This window comes from Callorhinus ursinus, unplaced genomic scaffold (genome assembly GCF_003265705.2).
Source record: "Callorhinus ursinus isolate GAN/ISIS: 27379988/994484 unplaced genomic scaffold, GSC_fseal_2.0 scaffold71, whole genome shotgun sequence".
NCBI lineage: Eukaryota > Metazoa > Chordata > Mammalia > Carnivora > Otariidae > Callorhinus > Callorhinus ursinus.
Genome location: NW_027397133.1, coordinates 3,351,659 through 3,363,995, shown reverse-complemented (window position 1 = coordinate 3,363,995; position 12,337 = coordinate 3,351,659). Strand labels below are relative to the sequence as shown.

At 44.9% G+C, this 12,337-nt stretch overlaps 1 protein-coding gene and 1 pseudogene across 3 annotated transcripts in view; both read left to right on the top strand.

Moving 5' to 3' along the window:
- Positions 1-12,337, top strand: part of SAE1 (SUMO1 activating enzyme subunit 1) — a 77,970-nt gene that overhangs the window by 34,871 nt on the left and 30,762 nt on the right. For all 3 annotated transcript variants that reach the window (XM_073886515.1, XM_025849735.2, XM_073886514.1), the window contains exon 6: positions 2,581-2,686. In XM_073886515.1, the coding sequence (XP_073742616.1) occupies positions 2,581-2,686 (106 nt within the window). The remainder of the gene's footprint in view (positions 1-2,580; positions 2,687-12,337) is intronic.
- Positions 10,414-11,530, top strand: LOC112807087 (V-type proton ATPase subunit e 1 pseudogene; annotated as a pseudogene).

Genomic DNA, 12,337 nt, shown 5'->3' with positions numbered 1-12,337 from the left:
ATTTACTTGAGAGAGAGAGAGAGTGTGAGAGCATACAAGTCGGGGAAGGGGTGGAGGGAGAGGGAAATCTCAAGAGAATCCCAAGACTCCCTGCTGAGCAGGGATCCAGACCCGGACCCGGGGCTCAGTCCCAGGTCATTGGGATTGTCATGACTTGAGCGGAAGGCAGATGCTTAACTGACTGAGCCACTCAGGCGTCCCCACATATAACCATATTAAACTTCGTAAAAGTAGCTAGTACAGGGGTGCGCCTGGGTGGCTGAGTTGGTTAAGCAGCTGCCTTCAGCTCAGGTCATGATCCTGGAGTCCCGGGATCAAGTGCCACATTGGGTTCCCTGCTCAGCAGGGAGTCTGCTTCTCCCTCTGACCTTCCCCCCTCTCATGTGCTCTCTCTCTCTCTCTCTCTCTCTCATTCTCTCTCTCAAATAAGTAAAATCTTAAAAAAAAAAAAAACTAGGCTAGTACTGAGAACCATTTTTTTTCTGAACCATTTGAGAATAAGGTGTCAAAATGATGCTCCATCCATCACTCCCAAATATTTGTCTGTATTTTCTCAAACAAGGCATTTTCCGTAATCACAAACAAGTTAACTTCAAAATCAAAATTTAAATGGAGACATCACTACCATCTAATCCTCAGACCCCATTCAGATTTTACCAGTTGTTCCAATCATGTCCTTAATGACAGAAGGATTCAGTTCAGGATTATGCATGCATCTAGATTTTCATGATGCTTTTGAAGATTACAAGCCAGTTATTTTGTAAATTGTTCCTTAGTCTGGGTTCGTCTAATGTTCCCTCATGATTAGATTCCAGCTTCACACCTTTGGGAAAAATATCACAGCAGGGTTGCTCCTCATCCCATCCTGTGGTCTGGTGCTGGTTTCCATATGCTACTTTACTGGCAATGTTAATTTTGATCGTTTGAGTAGAATTATGTCTGCCAGATTTTTCCTTTGAAAACAATTCCTCTCTTCCCTATAATTATCCTCCAGTAATTTTTGGAGAGGTTGTTTGAAAATATGTAAATACCTCATTATTCTTTATCAATGAGTTGATTTTAGCTATATGACTGAAGGATTTTAGTTTATTTAAAGTGTTATAATGTATTATTTTTTTTTCCCCGCAAAGTGTTCTAATTTGACCAGTGGGCGCTCCTTTATGTTGGCTTCTGTTTCCTCTTGACACGTCCCCATCATTCTTTGCACACTTCCTTGTTTCAGGCACAGTAAGCTGTTTTGGGCTCCTGTCATACTCTCCCTGACCTAGCTTCGAAATCAGCCATTTCTCCAGAGAGAAATGTTTCTCTCATTGGGGGTTAGAAACCAAGATTTGTCAAGGTCTGCTCACGGCTCCCAGGGCATCATTGCTTTGATGCTTTGTCTGTGGACGCAGCTCTTCAGTATTTGTATGTGCGTACACACATGCTTGCATCTGCATTTACTTCCTTGTTTGTCTGTATATATTGAAAATGAGTTCACACTAATAACCCACCACAGGCTTTATTCTATTTTTTTCCCTTTCCATAATTCTAATTCTCTTCTCTGACAGTGAGAAACCTAGGTTCTCTGTGTATTCACTTGCTGCAGAAGTTCTTGGTTGGTGGGGCGCCTGGGTGGCTCAGTCATTAGGCGTCTGCCTTTGGCTCGGGTCATGATCCCAGGGTCCTGGGATCGAGCCCCGCATCGGGTTCCCTGCTCAGCTGGAAGCCTATTTCTCCCTCTCTCACTCCCCCTGCTTGTGTTCCCTCTCTCGCTGTGTCTCTATCAAATAAATAAATAGGAAAAAAAATCTTAAAAAAAAAAAGAGAAGTCATCCCTGGTTGGAGTCAGTCTCCCAGTCCCCCCTGGGTTGCTACCCTTCTTACCCAGCTCTGCTCTGTCCCCTGCAGCAGGCCACCCAGCCCCCCCGCCACACACACACTCTTCCCTGCCTTTCCTCAGTCCCAGCGGGATGTCTTCTGGACTGAACGATTCAGGAAAGAAAAAGGAAAATCACTTCTTACTCATATTTAATTGTTTATATTTTAAAATATAGATATGTGCTGGCATTTTTCAAGATAATTTTCATTTAGCTTTAATAGGTTTCAGCAATGCTTCTTGCTACTGTAGGCCTTTTGCTAATGCCATCTCCAGCCCCACAGCCTGGAACTTTTGTTTCATAGCCCTTGCTTATGTTTCTTGCTGTTATTTATTGCTGTTGTTATCTTCAAACCATTCTTCTAATGAGACACGTTTAATTTTTTTGTTGGCTGTGACAAAGAATGTTGTATTGAATATCTTTAGACACACATTCTTATTCACTTGTGCAAGAACTTCTGCGGTGTGAACACAGCCAGAGTTAAAGCCAGAGTGGAACTGGGTCTTTAGCTTTGCTAGGACTCCTCCTAGTGCAGAGAGTACATGTCATTCATCGCTGTGTCCCCAGCACCCAGAGGAGCACACAGTAAGTGCTCAATTAAAATTTATTGGGCTTGAGTGGTCCTCAGCTGCTTTTAATGAACAGTAAACCTTAAATAATGACATTTCTCCTAGATGGTGAGGAGCTACTGCCCTAAGCAATTTTGCCTTTTTCTCAACAGAAGGTGGTCTTTTGCTCTGTTAAGGAAGCGCTGGAAGTGGACTGGAGCAGTGATAAAGCAAAGGCAGCTCTGAAGCGTACAACTTCGGATTACTTTCTCCTTCAAGGTGAGGACTCAGAGCAGAGCTTCCCAGTGAGCACTTTGTGCTTTGATTTCTGCACCTGTGGCTACAGAGTCCAAGGGGTTTCTTGATGTTTGCCCCTAGTCGAGTTCCTCACGAGGTGGTTCTCCGTGGCCACTCAAGAACATCTAGATGGATGGAGATGTGGCCCATCGTTGAGTTCTGCATAACCCTCACCCATTCTCAGGGAGACTGAGGTAGAGATGTTGCTTTTATTTGTCAAATTTGCAAAGCACTTTTGGTTGCATTTGGATAGTCTTCAGCCTTCCTTTCTCCAGGGCTGGGTCTGTGCAGACTCCAGGAACACCCCTTGCCCCAAGTCAGGAGAGAGGGTGGCTGTGTGTGATAGCTACACACAATTCCTCCCTCCCCAGGCACTATGTATATTGGTTCAAAGGGAAATATATAAAACTTCCTTAATAAACTGAAAATCAGATGAGGCTAATTAGCTAGGAATGAAGCTTTCCTCCTGTTAATTAGTGGTGTTAGCCAGGTTGGGGTTGGGGAGAGTTGGGAAAAACTAGTTTAGAGCACTTAATATCCATTTGTATAGAAATCATCCAGTGTGGGGAGGTAAGGAAGTCATCCAGTGGGTTAGGTAGGAATGAGTCTTAGGCACGTGAGTCGGCTAGGACTCAGAAAATAGCTCCTTTTCTGGACTAGGATAGGACGGCAAGGCAGTGCCATCTCTAGTCCAGCCTGAGCACGGGGCCTGGACCATTGGGAGAAGCCAGTCACTCTGCCTGGCACATCGAGAGCCCTCAGTAAACAGTAGCCATTAATTTGTAAAGGTTTGGGGGGTATAACCTGAGTGGTTCTTACTGCTGCTTATACAAGGAGTCAACAGGTATTTGAGTTTACCAAAATCTAGTGATTCTCAACCAAGGGCGGTTTTGCTCACTGGGGCTAGTAGCGGTGTCAAGACATTTTTGGTTGTTCAGGCTGGGGGCAGATAGGGTGGGGAGAGGTTAGGCATGTTGCTAAATATCCATGGCACAGGACAGACCCTCGTGACAAAGCGTTATCTGGCCCACAATGTCACAGTGTCAGTAGTGCCAAGGGCAAGACATCTAATCTAACCCTTTGCAGTTTCTAGAGTATTTTCTCTTCCCACCTCATCAACACAGCACCCTTATGAGGTAGACAGAGTGGGACTTCTCCCCAGTTTGGTTTCTTGAGGTGGGGAAACAGAGACCCAGAGAGGCTCAGTGTTTTACCTGAGAGAACACAGACTGGAGCTTGGGCCCTGAACCACTCAGGTCTTTGAAGCCTAAGGCCATGTGGGAAACAGCAGCCTACCTTCATCCTAAGTGCTGTCTAGGTGTTGGCTTATGGAATCCTCGCTACACTCATGTGGAGTAGCTGCTATTCCCCCATTTATAGTTGTTTTAAAAGACACAGACTGGGGCGCCTGGGTGGCCCAGTCGGTTGAGCGGCTGCCTACGGCTCAGGTCATGATCTCAGGGTCCTGGGATGGAGCCCCGCATCGGGCTCCCTGCTTGGTGGGAAGTCTGCTTCTCCCTCTCCCTGTACCCCTCACCCTGCTTGTTCTCTCTCTCTCTTCCTCTATCAAATAAGTAAATAAAATCTTTTTTAAAAAAAGACAGACTGATTAAGATCCAGGCCTGCTGCCATCCCTGCCCTCAGGAGCCCATCACCAAAGTGGGAGGCCACATTGTGGGGGAAAGTGTATATTTAAATCCAGGTGCTGCTGGCCAGCACCGTTAGAAGTTACGAGGGGCTGGGGAAGTAGACAGGTCCTGAGGAAGAAGCAGTAGCCTTATTACTGTGACCCATATGGCATGCTCGGTTCATGGTTGTTCAGAACAGGAGCTTTGGAATGAAAACAGATCTGGGTTTTCAGTCCTGGTTCTGTCATTTTTCTAGGTGGGTGATGTTGAGCCACAGAGTTAAATTCCCTGAGGCTCACTCAAATTCCCCTCTGACCATGGGGGTGTTATTAGCGCTTGTCTCAAGGGGGTTTTTGTAAGACTTGGATGGTATACATACAAAAGGCTCAGCACAGAGCAAAGAAATCTTAGAGACCTGTGTTATCTGTGAAGTTGTGGGCTTTTTTGTTTTTTGGGTTTTTGGTTTTTGACATGAGTACTTTGCAACTGTGTAGAAATTTGGGGATTGACTCAATTTCCCTTAGTTCCATACTTGAGTAGGTATTATCATGGCAGCAATCTTAGTAGATTTTAATTTTCTGCTGGTGACACTTCGTTGGGTAATACATCCCATATGTTTACTTCTCTCTTCTCTACGGTACTCAGTACCTTTCCAGTTTCAATTTCAGGGCTTCAGATTTGGTGATCTGATGTAAAACGATGTTCATTAATTAATAGTCATAGAAATTTTTTTATTATGGTAAGAAACACATACCATAAAATTTACCCTCTTAACCACTTTCCATGTACAGTTCTGTAACAGTCATAGAATTATAAAAGGAGGCAGGCCCACATATCCTCTAGGCCAGGAGTGGCAGGAAGGGGCTTTCCACTCCTCCCCCTACCCCCCTCACCCGTGGCATGTGTGGCTGAAGGACCGTCATTGCTGACCGGCAAGTCCACATCATCAGGCCACTTTCCCTAAGCCTCAGAACCCGTTCAGTGACACAGGAGGGGAAGTGACTCGCCATCGTCATAGAACAAAATGATGGTAGTCTACATCTCAATCCCAGGTCTCCTGACTCTTCCAGGGGCTAGTTCCTTCACACCACACCCAGTGCTCTTTCTGGCTGTTTTGGATATCCATCACAGCCTTTCTTGAGCCTCTCTCTCTGCAGCAGGTGACAGGTTCTAACCTTTCTTGCGTGGTGTTATACACACATTCCTAGTGATTTTTTTTGGTCAGTTGGTCTCTCTGAGCTCTGCTGTGTCTTTCCAGAGGGGCTGCAATCGGAACTACCGGGAGTGCTCCAGATGCAATGGGCACAAGGGCCTGGCTTGGCTTTGGGGAGCTACTCTACGAATGCATACTTAATTAACGCCCGTGATTGCCTGCTGGACTAAAGTTCTGGAAGTAGAGGGAAATGGCTGACGTGATCTCTTTCCCTGGTTATTCCAGCAGCTTAGAACCCTCTCCTTGTGGGTATGAAGCTGATCCTCTGCGGGTGTATCATCTTAATCTTATACCCAGGGAAATAAATACTCCTTTCGATTTTCTGCTCAGCCATTCATGGAGCTATGGGATTCTCCTGTGATTTGACCTCGTTGGATTTATGCAGCAAAGCATAGCAGCTTCCACATGTGAAGTTGCCTTGTGCCAAATGCACTTGCCATTAACAGTATTTGTGACTTTAGGCAAATAACTTGCTTCTCTAGGATTTTGTTTCCTCGCTTCTGAAGTGATAGGACTAAATCAGCCAGCCTGTCTTGAAAATCTTTTTCTGAGTCTAAATAATCAGTGAATCTAATAAAATATCATTCTTGTGGCTTGTATTTCTCTACTTTTATACTTGTATCTTTTTTTAAAAAAAGATTTTATTTGAGAGCGAGAGCACGAGCGCACAAGTAGCGGAAGTGGCAGAGAGAGGGAAAAGCAGATTCCCCACTGAACAGGGAGCTCTTTGTGGGACTCGATCCCAGGACCCGGGGATCATGACCTGAGCCGAAGGCAGACGCTTAATGGACTGAGCCACCCAGGCGTCCCTCTACTTTTATATTTATAATTAACAACTTTATTGACTTATGACTTATACCAGAAAACTTAGTTTAAGTGTATTTCTTTAAAAAAAATTCTAGAAGTTATTTCTTGTTTTGTTTTGGGGGGTGTTTTGTGATTTTTAAAAAATTAATTCAAACAATATCCTCCACGTAGTCCCAAAGTTTGATTTTAATTAGAAGCATTCTTTTTGCCCAGCCTGTTTTGATTGCTAACCATGGCAGTAAAAGTACAGCCTGAGTAGAGACTGATCCAGTCTTGTGTCTTGGAAAAAGCCTGGGCTTTGGAGGCTGACAGAGCTGAGCTCAGATCACAGCTCCCCCCCCTTATCAACAGGCCTAACCTTTGGTGCATGAGCTTCATTCAGATCTAGGTTCCTAACTTGGGGCTGAGGGGGCTCGGGGATAGCACTGCCTTCCCTTGGCTCTAAGAGATGTACTGAGGTGGTAAATGTGAAAAACGAGTGCCGGGGCACAGCTTCTAGACTATTGAATATTTTCCTTTGACTCTCTTCAGAACATTTTCCAGTCACATATTGAGGAGGAGGAGAGTTGGTTTTGTTTTTTAAGTCAAGGTTTGCACACCTGAAATTGATATAATTCTAAAATGGCCTTAGTTTTGTTATTATAAAATCAAACAATGGTAACGTCTGACTTAAGGTTGTGGGATGGCCTTAGGGAATATCCAGGTTGAGTGGTCATCTTTTCAGGCACTACTGTGGTTTTCATGTGGCGTGTAAGGATGGTTATTGTGTACTGAACAAGGCTTGCTGCTTTACCTCGCACTGTGCTAAGCATCTGACATATTCTCATTATTATCGGGATAACCTTTGAAATACAGTTGCTGTCCCATTTTCTTTAAGGAGACCAAGGTTGAGCATGGCTGTGACTTGCTTGGGCATACGCTTGGTTTTATAGACAGAACCAGGATTTAGACCACGAGGTCTGTTTGGTCCATGGACTGTGCTCCTCACATCTGTAATATGCACCTCTAAGCTAAGTGATTTTGTTAAACTGCAAATCAGGAGCTCTCCATGTTAGAGAAATGGGATCACCACCACAGTACAGAAAACCCTGGTTCAGATATGTATTAGACACAAAGATTGTCTGAATTCTGACCCAGATAGTCTTCCTCCTCCCCCAAGAGACACTTGAGTTTTATTTTTTTGAAAAAGTACCACAGTAAGCAGTTTTCAAAGAATTCACAATGGTGTAAAAGGGTAAGTTTTCTTCGTTATACCCTCCCCATTTTCCCCACTTCCAATTTGTGGGGGAAACTACTGTTTAAGAATACCTTGCCAGGGCACCTGGGTGGTTCGTTCGGTTAAGCGTCTGCCTTTGGCTCAGGTCATGATCCCGGGTTCCTGGGATAAAGCTCCCCATCGGGCTCTCTGCTCAGTGGGGAACCTGTTTCTCCCTCTCCGTCTGCTCCTCCCCCTGCTTGTGCTCATTTGCTCTCCCTCTTTCTCTCTCTGTCAAATAAATAAAATCTTAAAAATCTCCAACTTAAAAAGAATTTCTTGTCTCTCTGGGGTGGCTCAGTCGGCTAAGCATCCAACTCTTCTGGGGCGCCTGGGTGGCTCAGTCATTAGGCATCTGCCTTCCGCTCGGGTAGTGATCCCAGGGTCCTGGGATCAAGCCCCGCATCGGGCTCCCTGCTCTGCAGGAAGCCTGCTTCTCCCTCTCCCACTCCCCCTGCTTATGTTTCCTCTCTCGCTGTGTCTCTCTCTGTCAAATCAATAAAATCTTTTTTTAAAAAAAAAAGCAACTCTTTTTTTTTTTTTTTAAGATTTATTGATTTGAGGGAGAGAGCCAGCACACACGCACGAGTAGTGGGGAGGAGCAGAGGGAGTGGAAGAAGCAGTGTCCGCGCTCAGCAGGGATCCCCCACTCGGGGCTCAATCCCAGGAGGCTGGGATCATGATCTGAGCCGAAGGCAGACGATCAACTGAGCCACCCAGGCACCCCAAGCATCCGACTCTTGATTTTGGCTCAGGTCATGATCTCAGGGTCGTGAGATTGAGCCCTGCATCAGTCTCTATGCTGAGGATGGAGTCTGCCTGGCATTCTCTCTGCCTCTTCCCGCTGTATGCTTTCTCTCTCTCTCTCTCTAAAATAAATAAATCTTAAAAAAAAGACTGTCTTGCCTGTCTTCTTGGAAAATGGTTAACAGTTATAATCGTGCATGTGTATATGTAAACCAAACTATTAAAGCAGCTTGCTCTTTTCTACTGGATCGCCTTAAGTGAGATGGAAAGATCTTGGAGCATATATAGAGTGACCTCCTGTGTCTTGTTGGCTGTATGATGTATTCCTTTGGGTGTACCATTGTTTGTGACCAGTTTCATCTTGAAAGGCATATAAGCTGTTTTCAGTTTTTCCTGGTCCTTGGAATTTGTTCTGAAGAGTCTTTCTAGGAAGGTGACTTACACACCTAATGATGCCTTAGGAGTTCCTAGTGAGGACACAGTGCTTGCTCGGCTATGGTGCACGCCCGAGAAAACCTCATAGGGGACCCAACTTTGTTTCACTATCGCCCAGTAGAGCACACAGTAGGTGCTCCGTAAGTATTTTTTGCCTGAGTGACTGCCTTTTGCTAGTCTGGTCATTTGATCCACTCTAGAGGGAGAGCAGCCTGCCCACTGGTGTCCCTGCAGGATCTTCTTGCCTGCCCATTTCTCAGGCACCCATCAGGCTCGATTCCAGCCCCTCACATGTAGGTGTTTCTTACTGCCCCATTCACAATTCAGCCTCTGGTGAAGCAGCTGCTCTGTGCTGTCTGTGTGCGTGTGTGTTTGCCTTGTTTGGGTGTCGAGTGTTTTTCCAGTTTACTTAATAAGATAGTGGCCAGACTGCATGCTTCCTGCTGCATTTTTCCACTATCTTGAGAGTTGGCCTCACCATCTGTGAGCAAAAGGTCTCATCTTTTTATTATTCTCCCATGGCATGTTGCAAAACATTAAGCGTGAGCTGGTTTCCTGTGGCAAAAAGTTGACTTTGATTTGTTCTTTTTGAGGTTACTGTGAGTTTATCATAACAGGAGTGCTAAAAATAATCAGGTCTAGTATGGAAACAGCATTCACTTACCAGCATGAACAATAACATGCAGGTTTAGCCCAGAGCAGGAAGAGATGGGCTTCATCACAAGAGGAGAATTACTTAGCAGAGAATCCTTGGCAATTTGAACTTTCTCGGTCTCTGTTCTGATGAGTCGTGGAAAAGTACTTAGGCTGTTTTTGAGCCACAGAATTAAAGCTGAAAATAATCTTAACCAAACATTGTTTGAGCACCTGCTAAATGCCAGATCCTGTGCCTGGGAATCCTCATCAGATGCTTGCCAGTGGGAAAGAGAAACACAAATAATTCTCCTCCTCGTGAGGAGAGCTTTAACAGGGCTCTGGACAAGGCTGTTGTGTTGTGCTGTTCTGTTCTTCAGCATGTGTGAATTACTTCATAATAAACTACCGAGGACCTCAGGGAACCGGGGGTCTGGCCGTCTTTGGGAAGCCGACGAGTCTTCACAGAGGACAAGACATTTGCGCTGGCTTCTAAAGAAGGGTTTGCTAGGGGCTCAAGAGAGGCGAGAAGATCGCAGGTAGAGGAGCCGTCCCTGCAGGGGGCCAGCACAAGCTCTCAGAGCTGGCTGGAGGGGAGATCATCAGGGCCCTGCTTTTTAGCCTTTTAATTCTTTTATTTTTATTTTTTTAAGATTTTATTTTTAAGTGATCTCTACACCCAGTGTGGCACTCGGGAACTCACAGCCCTGAGATCAAGAGTCGCATGGTCTTCCCAGAGACTGAGCCAGCCAGGCTCCCCCAGGCTTTTATTCTTACAGCCAGTCATTCCCCAACTGATAGGATATCAGAATCACTCAGGGAACATTTGAAAAATACAGATTCCCTGGTCCTAGTTCAGATTTATTGGCTCAAAATAACTAGGGGAGCCTGGCATATCTGTATGTTCGTAAAGCTCCACAGCTTCTGAAGGCCCAGCCAATTAGAGGGAAACTGCCACAGGGGAGGGGGTACCCATGTCCTGTGTCACAGCTTTGAGCTCATTTGTGTTCTTACTTTACAGCGTATTAAGTATTTATTTCAAATGAGGCCATTACTATACTGAGGCAGGAAAAAGGAACTAACCCATGTAGCTTTTGAATATATACCCTCAGACTAAAGAAAAAAGAACTATAAACAAATACTGAACTCTAATTAGTAGGTTTGTTTTTCACAGTGGTGTATGGGTTAGCAATTCTGAAACTAGTTACTGTTTGTTCTAGAATTGAGCAGATAGGTAAATATATTTTGGATAATGAGAATCACATTTTTTTTTTTATTACCAGAAAAGGGAGTTCTTGTAAGTATGGAAGGTGGGAAAGGCTAGAAGGAACTCTGTGAGATCAGATGGGAATTGGAGTCACCAGATGAACTCAGGGTTTTTCTGCGTAGATACAGAAATAGATGTGTGTATGTGTGTGTCTTCACATTTATGCATGTGTATTTCCTAGTTCTGTTTGTTGAGAGGGCTTAGAAGCAAGGACACTCTGATAGCAAGCCATGAATACACTTCATGCCCAGATCCTGCTTGTTAATGTCCTAAGAACCAGGCTGTCTTGGAGAAATGGCTGATTCTGGGGCTTGGGAAGGAACATCACAGGTGAGCTTGGAGCATCCTGCTATGCCAGAAAGTAAGGATGTGCTCAAAGAATGATGGGTCATGGGGTCGGACCAAAGTGAGGCGGCTGGGCAGGGGCTGGTAGCTTCGGCGGCAACCATGGCGTATAACGGCCTTATGGTGCCTCTCCTCATAATGAGCGTGTTCTAGGGCTTTGTCAGCTTCTGCATGCCCTGGTTCATCCCTAAGGGTCCCAAACGGGCCGTTATCATCACCATGTTGGTAACCTGTTCAGTCTGCTGCTATCTCTTTTGGCTGATTGTAATTCTGGCCCAACTCAACCCTCTCTTCGGACCACAGTTGAAAAAAGAAACCATCTGGTACCTCAAGTATCATTGGCCTTAAGGAGGAAGACCTGCTCTCCAGGGCTCCATCATTGAGGTCACAAGGAGAATTCCTCTAGATGCAAAATCAACGCCAAACCCAGACCACCTTTGACTCGCCTCTTTTGGCCATCAGCTGCCTTAAATATTCACACCGCATTTGAATATCTTATTCTACAATGCAGTTATTTTTTCCTGTCAACCTTTTTTACATTTTGATGAATTATGTGCCTACTTAACCTAAACTGTGCTGACTCTATAAAGTGTTTAGGCACTCTTCTGAGATAGAAGGTGCTATTCTTCTGAGAAATACATTGCTCGCTCCTTGGAACCTGTGAATTTGAAGATACCTGCCGGGTCACAACATGGGAATCAGCAATGTGTTTAACTGTCACAAGACAGAATCCAGTGGGGCAGTCAGGAGAGCATGTTCAGAGGGACTGTCTGTCCCAACAGAATTGCACCAAAGTATATTTTCAGGATGACTTTCTTATTTCTACCATCTACTGGGATAAATTATTTTTCTGCTTTCTGTGGAGAAAAAAAAAAGAATTATGGGTCATGTCAGAAGGACACAGGAGCAAACTTGAAGGGGCTCCTTCTGGTGAAATCTGGGACAGTTGGAGGATCAAGTAAATAATAGATTATAACCCATTGAATGAATAAAAGAACCCATGAGTCTATACTGATAGATAAACGAATAAATGGGGGAGAGACGAAAGTTTTTTTTTCATAAACGAATAAAGCAGGAGCAATGAAGATAAAAAAATCTGTATAGGGGCGCCTGGGTGGCTCAGTTGTTAAGCGTTTGCCTTTGGCTCAGGTCATGATCCCAGGGTCCTGGGATCGAGCCCCGCATTGGGCTCCCTGCTCGGCGGGAAGCCTGCTTCTCCCTCTCCCACTCCCCCTGCTTGTGTTCCCGCTCTTGCTGTGTCTTTCTCTGTCAAATAAATAAAATCTTAAAAAAAAAAAAAAAA